General features: G+C 44.1%; 1 protein-coding gene across 1 annotated transcript in view; it reads left to right on the top strand.

Moving 5' to 3' along the window:
• The window catches only part of LOC109415011 (cytoplasmic tRNA 2-thiolation protein 1), a 55,130-nt gene extending 39,744 nt beyond the window's left edge, over window positions 1–15,386 (top strand). Inside the window, exon 2 of the mRNA XM_062851888.1 lies at window positions 14,284–15,386. Coding sequence (XP_062707872.1) covers window positions 14,284–15,261 — 978 coding nt within the window. The 3' untranslated portion in view covers window positions 15,262–15,386. The remainder of the gene's footprint in view (window positions 1–14,283) is intronic.
• The last annotated feature ends 8,061 nt before the right edge of the window (window positions 15,387–23,447 follow it).

Raw genomic sequence — 23,447 nt, 5'->3', positions numbered from 1 at the left:
CACCTTCATCGTGGCACAGCTACCTTCAGAACCATCAACAGCCGTTTCAACCTCCGATCACCAACCCATGGTTAGGAATGCCTGGTTCATCTACCGTACCATCATTGAATCCTGTTCCGGGGTCCGCGGCTATGAGCCTTGGACATCCCGGGAATCCATGGCTTGGAAATCCCACTTTTACTACTCCGCCGGTCAATCCGTGGGCTGGAACCTCAGTTCCGATATCAACCCCATTCGTTCATCCTTCGCTCGCTTCGTTGAGCCCATTGCCTCTGAGCAACCCGGCGCGGCATACTTTGCCCGTGTCCAAGTGGACAGTTACGAAATACGATGGTGAAGATCAAGGGTTGAAATTAAACCAATTCCCTGGAATGGTTCACGCCATGGCCGTCGCAGAACATGCTTCGGAAGCTGAACTATTTGATTCGGCGATCCACCTTTTCAAAGGGCCAGCATTGCAGTGGTATATGACCATGCGTGCCACAGGTCGTCTGGTGAACTGGCAGCATTTGGTTCTAGAGCTCAGGAGGACTTTCATGCACCCTGATCTAGACACGCTGATCAAAATGAAGGTGTATCAGCGACACCAGTCACGAAACGAGACCTTCTTACAGTTCTATCACGGTATGGAGGAGCTTTTCGGGACAATGAGTGTTCCCTTGCCGGAACACGAGAAAGTCCAAATCCTTCTTCAGAACATGAGGATTGATTACAAAAAGCAACTCAATTTCCTCCCCATTGCTGATCTTCCGACACTTGTGTCTGCTGGTCAGAAGATCGATGCCGTGAACTTCTCAGTCTACAACAAGGTTTTTGGACCTGAGAAGTCGGTTAACGTAGTAGAGTACTCGGAACCGAAGAAATGCTTATCCCAGGATAAGCCCAATAAATCATCAACTCCACATCAACAAGCATCGTCGAGAAATACGAAGGCCCACTCTCCTCCACAGGCCAATCAGAATCGGAAGGGTTCCGAAACCGGAACCGATACTTCTCGCGGATCAGCTAGGGCCCCAACCACCTTGGAAGACATGATCAAGTCTCATAAACCCTTATCCAGCCGCCATTGTTTCAACTGCGGCATATTTGGGCATCGGATGGACCAGTGCAGGCTTCCTAGGGGAGTCCTGTGCGAAAACTGCGGTTTTAGAGGCTATCCAACAAATAATTGCCCATATTGCGTAAAAAACGCCTTAGCAGCGAGCCAAAACCGCCGCCCGCTGAACCCAAACTACTAAGCGTAAATCCCCCTCCATTTTTCGAAGTGGCCTCCGAGAACCTTTATCCGGAGACGCCTGCTTCCTACACCATCTCATATCCACATGCCAATGACAACCGTTCATACATTTCGGTTGACATTTTTGGGATTACTGTTTCGGCTTTACTTGACAGCGGGAGTAATCTCACGTTGATCAACGATGCAGTGTACAATATGGTTAAACCTAAGCGCTTATTCCCTCTCCGTGATCCACCCGTCTTGCGTACCGCAAGCGGAGAAGTGCTCGAGGTTCGTGGTAAAGTTTATTTACCTTTTTCATGGAACGGCACCGTCAGGGTTGTTCCGACATTAGTCATCCCGAATCTGGCAATAAACTGCGTTTGCGGGATGGATTTCTGGAAGAAATTCCAAATTCAACCCACAATCGTAGGCTGCGCTATGGTGGAGTATACGGGAGAAATCCCTACCCCGAATCCGTTGCCTTCATCTTCTGTTTTGACTGCTTCAGAACAGCAGACAATCGATCAGATCAAAACCCTTTTCATACCTGCCCGTCCGGGAAGGCTAACAACTACTCCACTGGCGGAGCATTCAATTGAACTCGCCGAAGAGTGGCGAAAAAAAACCGCCGGTCAGGCAGTTCCCCTACGTAATGTCTCCCAAAACCCAAGGTTTGGTGTCCGTGGAGCTGCAACGTTTGCTCGACGCTGGCATAATCGAACCCAGCCATTCTGATTGGTCGCTGAACTGTGTACCCGTTATCAAGCCTCATAAGGTTCGGCTCTGTTTGGATGCGCGCAAGATCAATGAACGAACTGTTCGTGATGCTTACCCCTTGCCGCACCCCTGTCGAATTCTTGGCCAACTTCCCAAGGCGAAATACCTATCAACGATTGACTTGTCGGAGGCTTTCCTGCAAGTTCCGCTGGAGAAGTCTTCAAGGAAGTATACGGCCTTTAGCGTGCAAGGTAAGGGGTTGTTTCAGTACACCAGAATGCCTTTTGGTCTTGTAAATAGTCCAGCTACGTTGGCAAGACTGATGGACCGAGTTCTAGGCCATGGTGTACTGGAACCTTATGTCTTCGTTTACCTCGACGATATCGTCGTAGTAACGGAGACATTTGAGCATCACGTACAGCTCCTTCGTGAAATTGCGCGCAGGTTAAACGGAGCCAACCTTATGATAAACCTGGAGAAGTCTCAGTTTGGAGTGCCGGAAATTCCCTTCCTAGGGTATCTCTTGAGTTCGGAAGGCCTTCGTGGGAATCCCGATAAGATTCGACCGATCGTCGAATATGAAAGGCCAACCACTATTACCAAACTCAGGAGATTCCTTGGGATGGCGAATTATTATCGCCGGTTCATCCCAAACTTTAGTGAGACTTGTGGGCCTCTGTCGGATCTCCTAAAGTCAAAAACCAAGGTCATCGGTTGGAACGAAGCCGCGGAGAGAGCTTTCTGCAAAATCAAGGAGCAGCTTATCAGCACTCCTATCCTGGGGAGCCCGGATTTTTCTCGGGAATTCGTCATCCAAACGGATGCCAGCGACGAAGCCGTTGCTGGAGTTCTAACTCAGCAGCAGGAAGATGGTGAGAGAGTCATCTCATACTTCTCCCGGAAGCTCACCACTCCGCAGAAGAACTATCACGCTGCTGAAAAGGAAGCTCTCGCCGCTCTTCTCTCAATCGAGGCGTTTCGGGGGTACATTGAAGGCTACCATTTCACCCTCGTGACGGATTCCTCCGCACTCACCCACATTCTGAAGACGAAGTGGAAGGTGGGATCCCGATGCAGTCGGTGGAGCTTGGACTTCCAGCAATTCGACATGACAGTAGTACACCGTAAAGGCAAAGAAAATGTGGTTCCGGATGCTTTGTCGCGTAGCATTGCTGTAGTGTAGTCCAAGATGCACCGGCCTCCACGTGGTACTCTTCTTTAATGGAGAACGTCACCAGTCGTCCAGACGACTTTGTCGACTTTAAGGTCGAGAACGGCAAACTTTTTAAGTTCATTACAGCCAAAAATGTACCCTTTGACTCTCGATTTGAGTGGAAGGAGCTTGTTCCAACTGATGACGTCCCCCGGGTGCTACTAAACGCACATGATAATAACTTTCACCCGGGGTTTGACAAAACGCTATCTCGTGTCCAACAACGCTACTATTGGCCCAAAATGGCCAAGGATATAAGGACGTATGTACAGGCTTGCCCAACCTGTAAGGAGGTCAAACCTTCCTACGTCCAAACTGCCCCCGAGATGGGCAAAATGCGTTGCGCGTCCCGACCATGGCAGATCATTTCTATGGACTTCGTTGGTCCGTTGCCACGTAGTCGAAAGGGAAATCAGCATATTTTAGTAATATGCGACTACTTTTCCAAGTGGGTAATGATTCACCCGGTGAAGAAGCTGGATAGTTCAGCCGTGTGTGTGATTTTGAAAAATCAGTGGTTCTATAGGAATTCTGTCCCTGAAACCATTATCACCTATAACGGCAGCTCTTTCGTTTCGAAGGAGTTCAAAGAACTATTAGACCACTTCAAAATCACACACTGGCTGAACTCCCGCTATCATTCCCAGTCGAACCCCGTGGAGCGAGTAAACCGAACAATAAACGCGGCCGTCCGCACTTACGTCCAAGAGGACCAAAGGATCTGGGACACCAAGATCCCGGAGATCGAGCTGATGCTCAATACCAGCGTTCACTCCTCCACTGGGTTCACTCCGTATTTCATTACCCACGGACACGAGATAGCGGAACAGGGATCCGACCATCGTCTTTCTCGACACGACGAGGAACTTTCTGCGGAAGAAAAGGAGGAGAGGCGCAAGCAAGCGTTCGCCAAAATCCACGAGATCGTTCGCAAAAACCTCGAAAAGTCTCATGAGGTCTCTCGGGACCGGTACAACTTGCGAAACCGTACTTTCGCGAAATCTTTCACGGTGGGACAGCTGGTCTACCGCCGGAACATGAAACAGTCCTCGACGGCTGAACATTATAACGCCAAGTTAGGGCGTCAATATCTTCCCTGCAAGGTGAAGGGCAAGATAGGCTCGTCTTCCTACGAGTTGGAGGACTTAAGCGGGAAAAATTTGGGAATCTGGCCAGCTGTTCACCTTAAACCCGGATGATAACATCCACGTAAGTATGAAGATCCTGCTTCGCTTTCCTCCTGCCGATTCTCCGAATTCCCTAAAAAGGGCTTCACGGCCGGTAACATAGACCGAATACTCACCTGCTACATTCTGTTTTCATTCATGCCTGTTCGTCGATGTCGTCAGAGCTATTATGTTTTTTATACTCCTCTTCGCCTCATTCGCAACACCATCTGCTTCTTTTCTATTTTGTTTTGTTCTCTTTGTTCTTCCTAAAACAGGGTCGAACTAAGGAGATTGTTTACATTTTGCGTAACGTCTCCCAGGTGGCGAATTTCGATCGTAGTTTTATGGTCCAACCGAGGGGTCTAGAGCGTTGTTGCTAGGCCTCCTCACTTTTTTTAGTAATAGGGTGCCCTAGAATCTTAGATTAAAGAATATTAGCGTGTGAATGAATTGTGTGTTGTCCTGGTGTGTCCAGTTTTGATCCAGACAACCGTGTGAATGAGATGAATGAATGAATGTGATTGTATGAATGGTGGGGAGAATGACTGTGTATGAGTGTATGCGTATATTTTCTGTTCCCGAACAAAGTATTCGGTGATAAAAAAAAGGAAAGAGCAGGTTTCCGAAAATTTATTTTCTCTCCTAATTAGAAACTAGAAAAAAAAAATATATATACATATATATAAATGTTATAATAGTTACTACAAAAAAAAACAATTACAATTAAAATAAAAGTTGAATTTATGAAGATTTGATGGTGAGAGGATGGATAAGGACGATTTTTTTCTGACGAACATTTTTCTGGAAGACTGTTTTTCAATTCCACATGCTATTTCGATACAAATCAATCATCGACCTCATAGCTGAGTAGCTAAAAGAAAGCTTCTTCGCTGAACTCCTCAATCGACCTTTCCTGGTGGACAGTCTCTAATATTAAGTGTTATGTGATTATGTGGGAAAGAGTTCCTCTACATGGACAAAATCATTCCACATAATCAAACTAACACTTAACAAGAGGAGGGCCACATTTCCATGACTTTTCCTGGTGGACAGTCTCTATTATTAAGTGTTATGTGATTATGTGGGAAAGAGTTCCTCTACATGGACAAAATCATTCCACATAATCAAACTAACACTTAACAAGAGGAGGGCCACATTTCCATGACTTTTCCTGGTGGACAGTCTCTATTATTAAGTGTTATGTGATTATGTGGGAAAGAGTTCCTCTACATGGACAAAATCATTCCACATAATCAAACTAACACTCAACAAGAGGAGGACCACATTTCCATGACTTTTTCCTAGTGGACAGTCTCTATTATTGAGGGTTAAGTGATTATGTGGGAAAGAGTTCCTCTACATGGACAAAATCATTCCACATAATCAAACTAACAATCAACAAGAGGAGGGCCACAATTTCCCGGTGGACAGTCTCTATTATTAAGTGTTATGTGATTATGTGGGAAAGAGTTCCTCTACATGGACAAAATCATTCCACATAATCAGCTAACACTTAACAAGAGGAGGGCCACACAAAACAAATTCGTATCTCCTCCTTCCCCTAAAAAAAAAAACGAGTTTTTTTTTTATCTGGAGTGAGGGGTGAATGTTACCTTAAAAAAGGTAACATTGATGTTATGTAAATTATTTGTAAACTTATTTTTTTTTCAAAATTTTTCTTCTTATTATTATTACATTAATCTCTAAATTACGTAGCTTCTATAACTATTTATCCTAGGAATATAATTGAAAAATAAGGAAAGAAATTAAATTAAGAAATTGAAATTAGAAAAAAATATCGAAACAGCGACATACTTGTCCATCCCTACATTCCTCTCCGTTACGCACTACCACTACCTTCTGCTTCGGTAGTTGCCGTCTACGACGGCGCCGACGGCGCCGGCGACGAAGCAAAGAAGGAACAAAACTGGATGTAACGAGGGAATCAGCAGCTATTAGGTGAACCATCATCGCGACAACAAGTCGAGTGCGCGTTATAATTTTGATCTTTTTTTCACCATAGTGAGCCGCAAGAAAAGGCTGGAAGTCGGCCATCGCGATTGCCCTCCGGAGTGTACGGCGTGGGGAGTGCATTTTACCCCGGTGAACGACCGTGAAATCGTGTAAGGCCAGCGTGGCCGGATGCCGCGGAGTGTCCCTGGGGAATACTGACGATCTCCCAGAACGTCGATTGTCGGTCGAGTTTGTGCCGTGTATTCCAGTGGATGGCCAGGGAAGAGACGACTACGTTGGACCCCTCTCGGAGCCACGTGTAGTGGTGTGTCCGGCCCAAGCCAACCCCCGTCCGGCCTCTGATGTTACTCGCGGGTAGTTTCCCGTATGGCCCAGCGAAGGAGATCAACCTGAGCGTCCATGCTGTACCAGCTCTCCTGAAGCCTCCACGACCGAATGCTTTCACGATGGGCCCCAGCCGCACCTAGTACCCGTACCGCCCGAGCTTATCGGCCACCGACTCGGTCTGGTCCCCGCAGTGAGCGAACTCCGTGGCGAACCCCAACCAGCTACGGAGGAGAATCTGGTAATGTGCAATTTTCCATTCCTTTTTTCCAATTTTTGTAACACAAAAACCCTCGTAAAAACAAACTAAGAAAGCATGCCCGAATTATAACGAAATCATGAAATTAAGCTACATTTTTACTTTTTATACGCTTCTCACTCCTTTCCACTCTCTCTTGGCAGTTAGGTCCACTTTGACCGCATTAATTTTGACGTAGGACTACGTCGGTTTTTTTTAAGGGAAGTTCTTCCGTTTTTCCTCCAATTTCTCCCTGGAGTCTTGGTAAACGACCCTGAGGCCCAGGATAAAGCCTGGGGTGGCCACAATAGGGTGGCCCAACAAGAGTAATTTCTAACATGCGTTGCGCGAAAATTTTTGAGCGCAAGTGCTCGTATACCTCCGCCAGTACGGTAAATCGTGTTGGTGTTTTCGGCGCAGTATTCTTTGGCCCATTCGCGCACTTATCGTAAAAGACACCAGAACGATTAAACGTACGAGCGGAGGTCTATTAGCGATTTTGCACCATTTTTGCTCTCTATTTTCTTGCAACGGATAATAATTATATAGGAAATCCTAAAACGAGGAAGTTGAGGTTAGGTTTGGGACGTCACGGGTACTAACCAACGGTGAACAGGTCCCCGAAGGACCTTTTTCTTGTGTACTTTTTTCCAAGTGCTCCAGATGTGATAGGCGTCATCGGTAAGAGAAGGGCCATTCGACGCGCTACAGGGCCGGTTGGTCGGTAAGGCGGATTGGATCAATCGAAGAGCGCCATCCATTGCCATTGTGTTGCCCCTCAATAAACCCTTTGTAAATAAGAAAGCTTGAGGTGTAGCTAGTTATTTAGGAAGAGCAACACTTAATTATTGGATTTTCACCAGTTTTTGTGTAATCGTTTCTCTCGGGTTCAAAAAAGAATCGCCCAAGCCTCGCCTTTCAAGAGATTAGGTTTTGTTTAGTGTGTAATCCCTGATGCTAAATTTAGCCACCCGAACTCCGACACTAGTCACCTGTGGCCGAGAGTTCCATTCCGTCTGTGTTCCTATTCCAAGTTCGGTTTCATTCATGTTCGTGTATGTATGGGGAAGAAAAGCCATTCACCGACCCTGCAGATTCCAACCCGGTGAGCTACCGAGTTACAAGATTTTAATACAATGATATATTTGTGTGTCATTTTGGGACTTGTTTCCCAAAACGACGCATACATCATTGTACAGATTATAAGTCCTTTAAATTTTGACTACACAAGCTTTGTATACAAACATACACGTCTGAGCTGCTGCAGTACTCGTCGGGAATTCAACCAGATATCAGTTGTTGTGATTTAATGACATAATAAGAGATTTTTTTATAATATACATGAATATAAAATAATTAGAAATGTTTGCGTTCTGAATTTTACCTCAATTAAGTTTAGAAATAAATTAAAAAAGAAAGTCTTATTCGAACCACACCACCAACTGTTTCCTGTTATTGTACGATTGTAGCCCAACCATAGTTCCAACTTTCCGATAGTAGATTTCTCAACCTTTTTGGATATGTTTACATTACTGTCGTCGGGCGAAATTTGTTCACAAAAAGTAGTATTTTGATACGGTAAACATTCTTAACGACCCGTTGCTCATATGGTCGAGTCTTCAAAAACTTTATTCATTATGGTCGAAACTTTACCCAGTAATGGTTGGCTTATGGTTGAGATTACCATAATGATTATGGTTTAGAATCGACTATAAACCATATTCCCTGATGTTTTGGTGTGGTTTGGATTTATGCGGGCAGGGTTCGTAATTTTCGTTTCAGCGATACGAAAAAAGCTGTTCTCACAGCGGCGGGAGAGCTTATTTTCATTAGTTTGCTTGACAAACACTTTTCCCCTCCAACACTGTTTTTAAGAGTAGCGATAAGTGATAACTGAAAATCGCTTCACCCTGCGGATAATTTCTTTTCGTTATGTTTAATTTTCACTCACCAAATTCTCACGAAAATCTTTTCAAAGCAGATTAACAAAAATTGTGCCCGCGACGGGATTCGAACCTGGAACATTACATACTAAATACAACCGCGACACGCGCACTCTATCCACACCACCACGCCAACCACACAGAGGGTGTAGAAAATATACTGCATAAAAACCAACCATCGTCGGCGTCATATGAGTCAAGGAAAGACAACATAATCGGCCGACAAAGGGCAAACGAAATTCTCGCACCTTTGGAAGTGAGTGAAAAAATGTTTTCGCTCTCCTCTTTGTGCGGGAGATTTCTCAAACAAGATTTTCGCTGAAAATTGGCGTGAGGGAGAATAGACGAGTGCACCGATGAACATTGAGTTCATCGAGCCTGAATTTTTTTGACAGCACAGCGGGGTCGACTCTCAACAACTTCTACTCAGAGATGCATCACCAAAATGCGCTAATAAATTTTTTCTTCGATTTCTTATATGAATTTTCTTTTAAACTGATGCTTATGCATGTAGTTAATGCCCTAGCCCATATTTTTACAACTTTATCGCGAAAACTAGATGCAATAAATTAAATAAATTTTCAGCTGGGTAGAAGTTGCTGAGAGTCGACCCCGCTGTGGTGTCAAAATTCGCGGCGCGAGTGAACTTTCCGCGAGCGGTGCACTCGTCTATTCTATTTTCGTGAGAATGAGCGAAAATTCCGAACGCTGAAAATGACACATTCATGAACATCCAGTGACCGAAAGTTCACTGGATATTCACCGGATTTTGCCGGATGCAAGATGCGAGCAGTGATTTTTGTCAACAAGGCCCGCAGTTACCGTTTCACATCTTGCCATTCGTTGTCATGTGACGTCACCGCAACCTCCACCCAACCAACGAATTCGATTCGCTAGTTGGGTGAAGTGACAGCAGCACAAGGGGCGTGCGCATTGTTTTTTTTTTTTCAAATCATGTTTAGGTTGGAAGTAAAAACGTAAAAATTTTCAATTTGTTTTACTCTCTCTCTCTCTTCTTGGCGTAACGTCCTCATTGGGACAAAGCCTGCTTCTCAGCTTAGTGTTCTATGAGCACTTCCACAGTTATTAACTGAGAGCTTCCTCTGCCAATGACCATTTTGCATGCGTATATCGTGTGGCAGGCACGAAGATACTCTATGCCCAAGGAAGTCAAGGAAATTTCCTTTACGAAAAGATCCTGGACCGACCGGGAATCGAACCCGTCACCCTCAGCATGGTCATGCTGAATACCCGTGCGTTTACCGCCTCGGCTATATGGGCCCTTTGTTTTACATTTAGAGCAAAACTGATACGTATTGCAAGATACATATATGGCCTATGCGAGAAATAATTATTTTCACCCATTTTTAGTCGGTGAAGTGAAAATATAGATGTTTATGAAACCACCCGGACCAAAGTGCAAGCACAAAACGCTTTCAATGATCGACAAAATAAAGATTGCCGATGTTTTGCATTTGTTTCGAAGTAATTGTACATATTGTTTTTTTTTTAAGAAATATGAAATAGATTTTTTTTTCGATTATCAGTAAAGTTTAAGAAACCAAAAACTTATTAGCTCGCCCCTCGAAATTAAAGATTGGTTGTCATTTTCAGTTTGACATTGAATTATGACATCCAGGTACTTTTTAGTTGGCTGACAGCTCAACTAACGGAGCCCCAACTAAAAAGGCACCCAACTATTAAACCCCCAACCATCGGGTCGTGACATTGAAAGTACTAGACTATTAATCATCAAATTTTGCAGGCATGAAAATTTCATGAAAATTGGCAAAGAAATTCGAAAGTTATGAATAGGCAAATATCGCGCATGAAAAACACGAAAAATTTCCACTAACACTCACCCCTATCAACACCAATAGCTTTCAAACCAATGAACTACCCGCTTTGCGCGCACCCACAGTTGATCAGCAGGAGTAAATCAATTTAATTTTGTATGGCGAAATACATCTAAACTTGAATTACTTGAAATACAAAGCTTTTCCCGAAAAAATATTTGGTAGGCTTAATAGTGGTCACCATTGTGCACAGCCTCTACCAAATATTTTTTCGAATAATGTGTTCCATTTTGAAGAATTTGCCTTTAGATGGTATTCGCCATACAATATTTTTGCGATTTACTTTTAGCGATTTTTCGCGAATAGAAGCTAGCGCCACATTGGTCGATGTGGAGAGTAGGAAAACAGCCGATGTAGTTAATTCATTGATCAAAGTTGATGAAATTTTGCAAGAAAGTGTTTCTATAAGTTTCATAACTTTTAATGAAATTTCATAATTATCATCACAGAGCTTTGAACTGTAGCGTAAAAGAACCATCTATTATGCAAATGAAAATTCGTCATGATTGTACCACAGATAACAGATGTTTATGCTAGTACAAATTTTTCGCAGAATCCTGTGTAAATGTTCAAAACGATATTCGTTGGCTCACTACCGCCATCTACTCAACTTATTGCGACATTACATCGACCTTGAATGCAAGAATAGTTCAAAGTTCCAGTTTCATTCAAGATCGAATACAATCTTGAGTGTAAAATTGCGTAGTGCATGCAATCTTGAAAGCGATCACTGACGACTATCGATCACTGCGCCATCTCTAAATGTTTGCCACATGAGTCTCAGCTGCTCGTTACATACAAAATGGCAGTTGAGCATTTTTACACACATTGCCAATATAAGCATAAACGTCTGTTATCTGTGATTGTACAAAATGCTTAAAACCACGTCTGTTTCTTTTTCATCCACAATAATGCATAGATTTTTATGAAATGTGGCACATATAATAAACATACACCAAAGAGTTCTCAGTCAATTATTTGGCCAATTTGACTGATTCATTACAGAGCTACAGCTGTACTTCTGTGTCCCGATTATTGCGGATACAGGCTTTAAATGGCCAATATTATCTTCGCACCACTAAATCGAAGTCGCGGCTTGCGCTTGCGTGAGAGTTCCAGGGGGTGGGAAACTCGGCACAAAGTGCCCGGCACACTCGCCGGCACACTTTTGGCACACTTGCCGGCACATTAATGACGCTGGCTGTCATCAAACTGGAAACACTTTTTTATGTTTTTTTTTTCTGGAGGAGAAAGAAAATGAAGAAAATAACGAAAACAAATTTTCTCAATACTTTGGAAATAAAATGAAACTGGTATCGAATGTTCTTGAAGCTCGAAAGCTGCCATGAAAGCTGCAGTTTTTTTTCAGCTGTGTCTAATGGGGGGCGTAACAAGAATGAGGACCAGAATGAGGACCCAAAGCGCTGGATTTCTTAGCAGCAGCAGCAGCATCAAGATCAAGTCTTCCCCCTGTCTTCCTGATTTTACTGAAACAAGCGCATCCCCTGGCGCAGCTATAGCTGCTATAGTGGAGGTTTCCTACGGTACTGATAAACATACTGATACATTATTCGATGATCGGGGTGACAGTTGAATACAACGGAATTTGTTAAGCACCGACGACACTTGACGAAACTTTGTTAAATTGTACTCACACTGTGTTTACAGTTTTGGCTGTCACCCCCATAAGGCAATCCATGACGACTTTCCGCGATGGGGGTGACAGCCAAAAATGTAAACACAGTGTGAGTACAACTTAACAAAGTTTCGTCAAGTGTCGTTGGTGCTTAACAAATTCCTTTGTGTTCAACTGTCGCCCCAATCATCGAATGTCAAAAATACATGGTAAACAAAAAAAATCAGCTGATCGCATCTGTCTCATGGATTGCCTTATCGCGAAAAGTCGTCATGGGATTGCCTTATGAGCCTCTGTACGAATTTGCCCTGGTCCTGCTCACTCCCACAGAAAATTTAAAAACACCGCGCACAGTAAAAGTCACATTTGACTTTTACTGTGCGAACTGTTTTCAAATTTTCTGTGGAAGTGTACTGCCAGAGTCGTGCAGAGGCTCATTGCATGAAATAACCAATGACAAAAGAAAACAAAACTATAACACCCTGGATTACGGTACTCTTTTGTACTCTATTATCAGAATCATTTAATGTACTCTTTTCATGTGTGTTAAATATGGTAACCCTCAGTGACTGTTATTGTTTCGTAAAATAGACTTCGCTCACCGAAGGCGAGGAGCAGTAGTACGTGATCTCCCAGCTGGATAGGAGGTATCATCAGCTGCGGCGATCGAATTGCGTCTGAAGATGGCCGAAATGTGATTAGGCCGAAACGACACGCAAAAAAACGATATTGTTTTATTCGTTCACCGAGAAATATCAACAAAAAGAGCTGTTAAACATTTAAGTTGTAAATTAATAACAGCAATGATAAAATCTTATGTTTTGCCTTAAATTGTTAGACAAAATACTTTTAAGTCAACTACCGTATTATCCCGCTAATACGACACCGACTGTTGTCGTATAACCGGGGTAAACTTTTAATTCGACATACTGGCCACCCTACACCACCACGCTCATTGAAATTTGGTAACTCTATTTTTGTTTTTGTTTTGATTTCCGGACTTGTTATGAAACATATTTTAATCAGTGGTGCGAATTAAAAGCTCGTTCTTTCTATGATTGTTGTCATCCTCAGTACATTCCGGTTGGTCTCCAGCCGGTTTGGGTGTCGAATAGCACTAAAGCCGAGGTGAAGGCTTAATCGGTAAGCCAGGCTTACCCATACAGTTAAAACAAACAAAAATAGAGTTACCAAATTTCAATGAGCGTGGTGGTGTAGGGTGGCCAGTATGTCGAATTAAAAGTTTACCCCGGTTATACGACAACAGTCGGTGTCACAGTTAAACCTGGCTTAACGCTTAAGCCAGGGTGAAGAAATCGCCCCTAAATCAGAACTTTCGGAATTAGCGGCTACAAGAGGAGCTGCTACGGGTGTGAGTATAAGCGCAATATCAAACTGTTTTGCATTTACAGTGTATATCGCTGTGACATTTGAACATTTTTTAATTCGACATATGTCGAATAAGCGGGGTACGAATTAAAAAGTGTCGTATTAAAACGTGTCGAACCAGCGGGGTAAGACGGTATTGTAATTTGTACACGGTGTGCACCTTGGCTAAAACTGTTTTTGCAGCCGCCGGATGGAGCTGTCAGCCGCCGTGTGCAAATCAAACGGGCGCAATCTTATGGCGGCTGACTCAGATCAGCAGGATCTGAGTGATTAAGCTAGGATGCACAATATATATAAGTTTTAGAGGAAAAGGAAACTATCGCTTGTTTGAGTGTAGATTGTTGTGTATCGTGCTGAACATAAAGGAGGGAAAAGATAGGGATTAGGATTGCCAGCAATGCACTCAAGCGATTATTTCCGGTGGCTATTCGGCAAATAGGCCATCAAGAGTGGCAGACATTTTGTAATCGATGCGGATAAAGTTGAAATAAAGCTATAATTCGCAATAACCTGAAATCCGAAGGCTACACTATGCATTAATTTATTTAATAACTTCTTTGACGATAATTATCAATCAATAATTTTCTCCACTTTTCACATTACAGCGTCCAAAAACAGGCAACACACTTTGCAGAGAATGCTTCTTTCTGGGCTTTGAAACCGAAATTCACAATACAATCGAACAGAACAAACTCTTTCATCGCGGTAACGTCGTTGCCATTGCTGCTAGTGGCGGAAAGGACAGTACAGTGCTCGCTCATGTGCTCAAAATATTGAACGAGCGATATGAATACGGTCTGAAACTGGTGCTTCTTTCGATCGACGAAGGAATAACTGGATACCGAGATGACAGCTTAGAGACGGTGAAAAGAAACCGTGACGATTACGGCATGGAATTGAAAATATTATCTTATGAAGAGCTGTACGGATGGACAATGGACAAAATAGTATCCAAAATAGGTCGATCTAATAATTGTACCTTTTGTGGTGTGTTTCGACGTCAGGCTTTAGACAGAGGAGCACGCTTATTAGAAGTAGATTGCGTTGCAACTGGGCATAACGCTGATGACATTGCAGAAACGGTGTTGATGAATATACTTCGAGGAGATACCGCTCGCTTGCGTAGGTGTTGCGACATAAAAACCGGAGGAAACGATGCAGATTCTATACCGCGTGTCAAGCCCTTAAAATATGCCTACGAAAAAGAGATAGTAATGTATGCTCATTTCAAAAAACTGGCTTACTTCTCAACGGAATGTGTGTTTGCACCAAATGCGTACCGTGGACATGCGCGAGCCTTTCTTAAAGATTTGGAAAAAGTTCGACCCTCTGCAATAATGGATATAATCCATTCTGGCGAACAATTGTCTTTTAAAGATACGGTGAAAAAACCATCAAGAGGAAAATGCAACAGGTGTGGCTTTGTATCTTCCCAACAACCTTGCAAAGCATGTGTACTTCTGGAAGGACTAAATCGTGGATTACCCAAATTAGGTGTTGGGAAAAAGTCAAAAGCGAACAGAATGATTGCTGCTCAGGACAGTTTACGCCAGAGTGCGAATTTGGTGAAAACTGATTTTTGATGATTTATGGAAGTTATAACTTATAATTTATAAATGCTTAAGATAATGTTCATAATATAAAATGAGTCCAATAACAAGAGCTTAACCAATAATTCAGTTAATAAAACTAACGAATGTAAACCATATTTTTTGTCTGTTAAAATAATATCACTCACAAATAGACATACAACTTAATACTTATATGTAATAGCCTACACGGTAAAAAATCTGCACTGTGATATGAACTGATTGACACTTGAATTTGCACTACTGTTTAATCAGTTTGTTATCAATTAACCCTCGAACGATCGCGCTGTTGTATTTTGTACAACACGCTTTTTGTACTCAGCATTAGCGTGGTGCTGACGCAGGTAGTCAACCGCACGAGTTACGGAAGGTTAAATATCATTCGAAAAAGAACATCCAATGCCTCTTCAATTTTAATGGAACTTCACATCAATTCGTTGTTGACAATGTTTTGATTTCAAAACTAGAATTAAAAAAAAATGTGTTCAGCCGCAGCCAGGTTCGATACCAGGACCTTCAGAGTCTTCAGAGAGTTTTACCATTACACACTAAGATTCAGATGTTCCAGCTCAGTAATTTTTTCACTGAGTTCAGTATTTTTTCCATCTTTTTACTGAGTTTTCAACAGCAGATTTATCTCGGTACACTCGGTAAACGTATTTACCTAGTAATCCTACATTATAGGGCACTGCACTGTTTTGATTTTGTATGGGGTTTTGACGCTTCTTGGCCTTGTTGTTTTCAAAATTTCTTTAAGAGTGAAAGAGAAGGAGAGAATTTCATGCAGTGACCTTTGACCTATAGAGATCTGCGGAGCCAATCGTGCAGAGAGAACTGTCAAAGTGTGAGCCAAATGAACATGCTTATCGTTCGTAGGAAGGCGTCGTTTGAATGGTATTGCAATCGGAACTAAATAAATAAAAATTATTTATTTTTAATATCGAGAAATTGGCAGCATATGTATGTTTAGTAAAAAGATAAAAATTTATTAATTCTGCTTTCAAAAGCTCATGCTTATGACGACACTTTTGTTGCTGAACTTGTCGAAAAAACTTCCATTGCTGCTTCTTGCTTCACTTCTGCCGATATGATTAGCGTAACACTTTTGCAATGAATTTCAGATTTAAAATAGCGGAGCAATATTTCAAAAAATTTTGGAAAAAAATTCTACCATAGTTAGAAAATGTAAACAAAACAACTTGAACCACAACGAAATCACGCACAAAGTTTGAACATCTAGCTTTGTAGCAAGTGTTGGCAGCTGTTGTAAACAAAACAAACAGCGTTGCCGAATCGACGTATGCAACTTCCGCTCATCTCTATGTAGAGGATTTCTATATTTATCGTTCAGGGAAGATTCAAATATTACGTCCATCGTTTTTCGGGATTCCTAGACCCCCCTCCCCCCTCTGTCACGCACTTTTCCTATACCCAATACACGTACTGTCACACTTTTCTAGACCCCCCCCCCCTCCCCCAAATGTTGGACGTAATTTTTGAACGTTCCCTCACCAGTAACGATATTTACCGTGTATCAGTAACTTTTGACAGTTTATTATCTGAGCTCGGTAACTCATTTACAGAATATCCGCAAAAGAAACAACCGAGCGTACCGAGTTAAATCTGCTGTTGAGAACTCAGTAAAAAGATGGGAAAATACCGAGCTGATCTTAGTGTGTACACTACTTTGTTAAAGGGACAACGATCTCCTATTATTATTATTATTTTGTGCCAGCCTAATGATTGTACCAGCCTAATGTTTTTTCCTCTGCTGGCTACGCATGGTGCGCCATTTTGTTATTCCTAAAAGTGAACTCGCTGTGTACGCATCGTAGTGTTAATAAATCTTCTCTATTTCGTTATTAATATAAACTCAAAGACTTTCATTCCACTGCAAACCTCATCCCAATAGGTTTTGGGTCCAGTAAACGTGGAAAGTGCGTGAGTTTCGTCGTCGCGAGTGTGAATTGTGTGGACATTTGTCGGTCCGGGAAAATCGCGTTCGATCGTGTCGAAAAGACAAGATGGTGGATTCGAAAGTTCCGGTGGACAAGTTAAACGACCAGAACTACGCGATCTGGAAATTTAAGGTGCGGCTTTTGTTGACGCGGGAGAAAGTGTTGGATGTGGTGACGAATCCGAAGCCGGCGAATGCGGATGCAACCTGGGTCGAAAACGACGAGAAGGCGCAGGCAATTATCGGATTGGCACTGGAAGACGGCCAACTGATCCACGTGATGCAAAAGTCCACGGTGAAGGAGATGTGGGATGCTCTGAAAGATTACCATGAGCGTTCTTCTCTTTCGAGCATAATTCACGTCGTACGTCAGTTGATAACGTTGCGGATGCCGGACGACGGGGACATGGCGGAACATCTTAAGCAGATGACGGCGTTGCGGATTCGTCTGTCTGCTTTGGGCGAGGCACGCTATGTCTGAACCAGCAGATTATAAAAATTGAATGTACATCGGGTTTCTTTCCATAAAACATCAGTATTCAAGCTATATTTTTATTTGCAGAAGGTTTTAAAATATTCTATCGGTGAAAATTTTTCCATACATTTTTAATGGGAGAGAAATTGACCGAAAATGAGGATTTCAAGCAAATTTGTATGAAAAACGGTCAAAAAGATGGAAAAATCAAAATTTCCCCGATAGAATATTTTGAAACCTTCTGCAAATGAAAATATAGCTTAAATACTGAAGTTTTATGGAAAGAAACCCGATGTACATTCAATTTTTATGATCTGCTGGTTCAGACATAGCGTGCGAGGATGTGAAAGACCACTGGTTTGTGGCTCTGATGCTGTCCAGCCTGCCGGAGTCCTACGGCGGATTGATCATGGCGCTCGAAAGTCGACCGGATGCGGATTTGACCGTCGATTTCGTGAAGAGGAAGCTCCTCGACGAGGGAAGACGTCGGGTGGAGAATGCGTCATCGAGCGAGAAAGTTTTGGTGACCGGATCGTGGAAGAAGAATTCGGCGGAGAAGCCAAAAGTGAAGAAGGGAAGGGTGTGCCATTATTGCAAGAAGGAGGGGCACATCCGACGCGACTGCCGGAAAATGATACAGGATCAACAGGAGAAGGAGAAGTCCCAGCAAGCAAACATCGTGGTGAAAGCGAAGTCGGAAGGTGAGCTGTGCCTGGCTGCTGGCGTGGCCGGAGAGGCTGACGTGTGGTATCTGGATTCGGGTGCCACGGCCCACATGACGAACAACTCCAGCATTCTTGAGGAAGTGGATACGACGAAAGCGACGACGATCTGTCTGGCTGACGGAAAGTCGATCAAATCGGTCGGATCTGGTTCGGGTCGGGTGATTTCCGTGGATGGGAAAGGCGGCCGGATGAATGTGAAACTGGAGAATGTGTTCCACGTGCCTTCGTTAGCGGGAAACTTGCTGTCGGTGAGCAGAATAACCGACTTGGGATTTCGAGTGGTGTTTGACAGAACGGGGTGCAAAGTGCTAAAAGGAGAAGAAGCTGTATTAGTGGGACAACGGAAGGGTGGTTTGTATCACCTGAAACAACTTCCTGAACATGCTTTCTTGGTGGATCCGAAGCACAGTGATTTGTGTCAGCACTTGTGGCACCGTAGATTAGGACACAGAGATCCACAAACTGTGAAGAAAATAGTGCGTGAAAACTTGGGGCACGGGTTGAAGGTAAACGCTTGTGAAGTGCAATCGATGTGTGGCTGTTGCTGTGAGGGGAAGATGAGCCGTGATTCCTTTCCGAAGGCGTCGGCGTCGAAGACCAAAGCGGTTGGAGAGCTGATACACGTAGACCTTGGCGGTCCGATGGAGGTAGCAACACCGAGAGGTAACCGTTTCTACATCGCTCTGGTGGATGACTACAGCCGGTACTCCGTCGTCTACCCACTACAGAGGAAGTCCGATGCTGAGGAGAAAATCCGTGAGTATTGCGCTTTAGTGAATAATCAATTTGGTGGATACCCGAAATGCATTCGCAACGATGAGGGTGGTGACTTTATGGGTGCTTCGTTGCTGAAGTTCTTTGCGGCGAATGGCATCGTGGTACAACGAACAGCACCATATACGCCACAGCAAAACGGCGTGGTGGAGCGCAAGAACAGGTACCTTGTGGAGATGATGCGATGCATGCTGTCTGAAGCGGGACTCGATAAGCAGTTCTGGGCCGAAGCGATCTGCACTGCGAATTACTTGCAGAATCGTTTGCCGTCGTCTGCGACTGACAGGACCCCGTACGAGTTGTGGAGCGGAAAGAAGCCGTCGTACGCGCATCTCAGGATATTTGGTTCGGAAGCGTATATCCACGTTCCGAAGGAGAAGCGGCGTAAACTTGACGTGAAAGCTGAGAAGTTGGTGTTCATCGGGTACGAAGAAGGACGGAAGGCGTATCGATTCCTGAATCTTGAGACGGATCGAGTGACGATCAGCAGGGACGCAAAGTTTCTTGAGCTGTGCACCGTCAAGGAAGCTGTCCGTCGAGAGCCTGTAGCGACAGGAGGAGTCATCGAAGTTCCTTTGGCCTTGCCGCCGGAGAATGTGGAAGAAGCAGCTGAGGCACCGGATCCAGAGTCCGATATCGATTCGGAGGTGGTAGACATCAACGATTCTCGGTATGATAGTGCTTCTGATTCTTCGTTTCACGGATTCCCTTTGGATGAAATCGCTCGTCGTTCGAAACGGTCGACGAAAGGGAAGCCACCGTCCAGGCTGATTGAGGAAATCTTCGTGGCCGAGAGTGTTCCTCAGGAGGAGTCCGAGCCCCGGAGCTTGCGTGAAGCGTTGACCTGTGAAAAGAAGAAAGAATGGGCAGCAGCAATGAAGGACGAATTAAAATCACATTCCGACAACGAGACGTGGGAGCTGGTCGATCTGCCACCCGGTCGGAAAGCAGTCGGTTGCTGGTGGGTCTTCAAAGCGTAGAAAAATGCAGCTGGTGAAGTGACAAAATACAAGGCGCGGTTGGTAGCCCAGAAGTACGGCGAAGATTTTGATGAAGTTTTCGCTCCGGTTACCAGGTACACGACGCTTCGAGCTCTTCTAGCTTTGGCGAGTAGCAGAAAAATGACATTGAAGCACTTCGACGTCAAAACCTCCCTCGCCTTATGAAGCAGCCACCTGGATACGAAGTGAAAGGGAGGGAGCACATGGTGTGTCGATTGAAGCGAAGTATTTATGGCCTGAAGCAGTCGGCCAGGTGCTGGAATCGGCGGCTGGATAGTGTTTTGCGTGAAATGGGATTTCGTCCGAGTGCAGCAGATCCCTGCTTGTATACCCAGGTAACCACTGAGCACTGTTGTAAACACTTGAAAGGCCATCTAGCAGCTTTTCAGTGTCAATAAGCTCTGTACAAGGTTTTCAAATGCTTATAGGCCCTGCAGACCATGAGCAGTAAAGTAGGCCGTATATAGGTATATATATATCGTTATCTTGTAGGGCTTGCAGGCCCAGTGCCTATAAGTCGAATAAGACGACTGTCAGTGCTGTTGGACGGCTTGTCGTGCATGACATTTATGTCAATCAAAACAGATTCTGAACAAAACAAAACTAGAGACGAAAGATGGGAGTAAAACTCGGTGAAAATTATGTTGCTAGCCGGTAGCATCATCAAATTGATTAAATGACTAGGAGTTTCACCGAGGATTATCTGCCTCAAGTATAACGAGCTGCCAGCGATCTGAAGCTGAACTGGAAGGAGCTGCAGTGCCGTGGGTGTTTCCTGCGTTTCAGGCGATATGTGTTTCCAGCTTCTTACTAACAGCTAGGAGTTTCCCGGTCATTTTTATTTTTCTGGTATCGTCATGGATTCCCGGGGAGATTCCCTTAGAGCACCTTTAACGGTGCGCTTCTATACCCCGTTTTTCAGCCCTCCATCATTGCAGCAAACTTTACCGGTCGCTGCTGGATGCGCTCGCAAAATAGTAGCGCTATGGGTGGGTGACCAAATATAGTAGCGGGACAGTTGCGCTGCTAAAAATTCTATGAGAATATGACAACCCTCCCGATACGAATCAGGGTGACTAATTTGATTGCTACCGGTGTGGAAAAGGGTGGTTAAGTCAAATGGTAGCGCTGCGCGGGTTGCTCGAATAGTAGCCGCCGTTAATGTTGCTCTTAATGTTTCTGAATCTGTGCCAATAAATAATGAATGCCACCTTGATTCTCTCTCCCTCCAATACCAACGATTGGCTGTTTTTGATTTAATTTCTTTGCTATTATCGACCTTTCGAGTGCAACTGTTCCTACTTGAAGCTTCAACATTCAACTTTGGTTTAGTTTAAATATGGTATTTTGCGAGCCAATACCATGGTATACTAGTGGAGCAGATGGCAAGCATGACGAGAACCGTGTTCTGAAGAGGAACCCTCGAGATCCTGAATTGGAATCTGGATCGAGGAGCAAAAAAATCAATTGAAGTGAAACACGTAAGACGCATGAAAAGGACAGGAGAAAAACTTATTTTTTTATTTTTTCCTTGACCCAGTTTTGACAGATTTCTTGTCAGAGACTCGGTACGAAAGATTAGAGTTGGCCGTATATCAACCGAATAATTCGCCAAATGTGGCTTTGAAGCAGCTCTATTGGAGAATATAATTTCTTCTAGCTCTGTTAGCCCTGTTCTATTATCGACTATAGAACCGACTTGATGCCAATTTTTACGGCTTACTGGTTACTTGGGTACCAAAGTAGTGGGTGGCAAGTGGGTATACTTACTGGTGTACGTAGATGACATTATGGTGGGAAGTGAAGATGAATCCCAGATTGAAATAGTGTACAAAGAACTGAAGAAACATTTTGAGATGGCCGATCTTGGTGAAGTGAACTATTTTCTGGGGCTAGAGATCGGTCATGAGCATGGACAATACAGTGTGTCAGTGACAAACTACATTGAAAGAGTGGCGGAGAAATTTGGCCTCCGTGATGCGAAAAGTGCCAAATCGCCGATGGACACCGGTTATACGAAGACGGAGGACAAGAGCCCGGCACTGTCGGACATAACAGCCTACAGAAGCTTGGTCGGCGCGCTCCTGTACATAGCGGTGTGCGCGAGACCGGACATTACGGCTTGTGTTTCAATACTAGGTCGGAAGGTTAGTGCTCCAACAGAAGCGGACTGGGTTGCGGCGAAGAGGGTAGTTCGCTACCTGAAGACTACGAAGGACTGGAAGTTGAAGTTCGGTACAAGTGACGGTCTGATTGGCTATTCCGATGCTGATTGGGCTGGTGACATCGAAACCCGGAAGTCAACCACAGGATTCGTGTTCCACTATGCCGGTGGAGCAGTGTCATGGGTGAGCCGAAGACAAAATTGTGTGACGCTTTCATCCATGGAATCGGAGTATGTGTCTCTGTGCGAGGCAAGTCAAGAGCTGGTGTGGCTACTGGCTCTGTTCAAGGATCTTGGCGTGCAACAAGGTGGTCCTGTTACCATCCGAGAGGACAACCAAAGTTGCATACAGTTCGTTGGTGCGGAAAGGTCAACTCGTCGTTCCAAACACATCGAAACCAAGCAGCAATACGTGAAGGAACTGTTCGAGGACAACGTGTTGAACTTGGAGTACTGTTCGACGGACGAAATGACGGCAGACATACTGACGAAACCACTTGGTAGCGTCAAGCATCGGAAGCTGGCCGGAATGCTGGGTCTATCACCCTGATGGACTCGTTCGTTGAGGAGGAGTGTTAAAGGGACAACGATCTCCTATTATTATTATTATTATTATTTTGTGCCAGCCTAATGATTGTACCAGCCTAATGTTTTTGTTATCACAGTAAGCGTTATTACGTTAATAAAATCATTCTCTGTTACGACTCTAACTTGAGTAGACGCGTTTTCTATCAGGTTATGGGCCACAGCATAGCCTACATAGCAACAGTTGTTGATAGCGTGAAAACAGAGGAAAATTTTTCGTAGACGTGTTCAAAGATGTCGTTGAGGAGAACTGGAGATGGACTTTCACCTCCTTTAAGTCAAGTGACAGGAAATTTCGAGCAAGGTGTTGTTAATCAAGAAATTCGCGGTTCAGAACAAGTAGCTGGGACGTCGGGCCGGAATCAGCAAACTAGGATGAGTGAGCAGAGAATTCCCGTCGGCAGTGTGTCCCACAAACCCTTGGAAAATCTGAAAGGCCGGAATGATTACGCAGCATGGGCGTTCGGCATGCGAATGGTCATGATAAAGGAAGGAACAT

This window comes from Aedes albopictus, chromosome 2 (assembly GCF_035046485.1).
Source record: "Aedes albopictus strain Foshan chromosome 2, AalbF5, whole genome shotgun sequence".
In the NCBI taxonomy this organism is placed as follows: Eukaryota; Metazoa; Arthropoda; class Insecta; order Diptera; family Culicidae; genus Aedes; species Aedes albopictus.
Note: the sequence above shows the minus strand (reverse complement) of the source record. Positions and strands in the feature narration are given on the sequence as shown.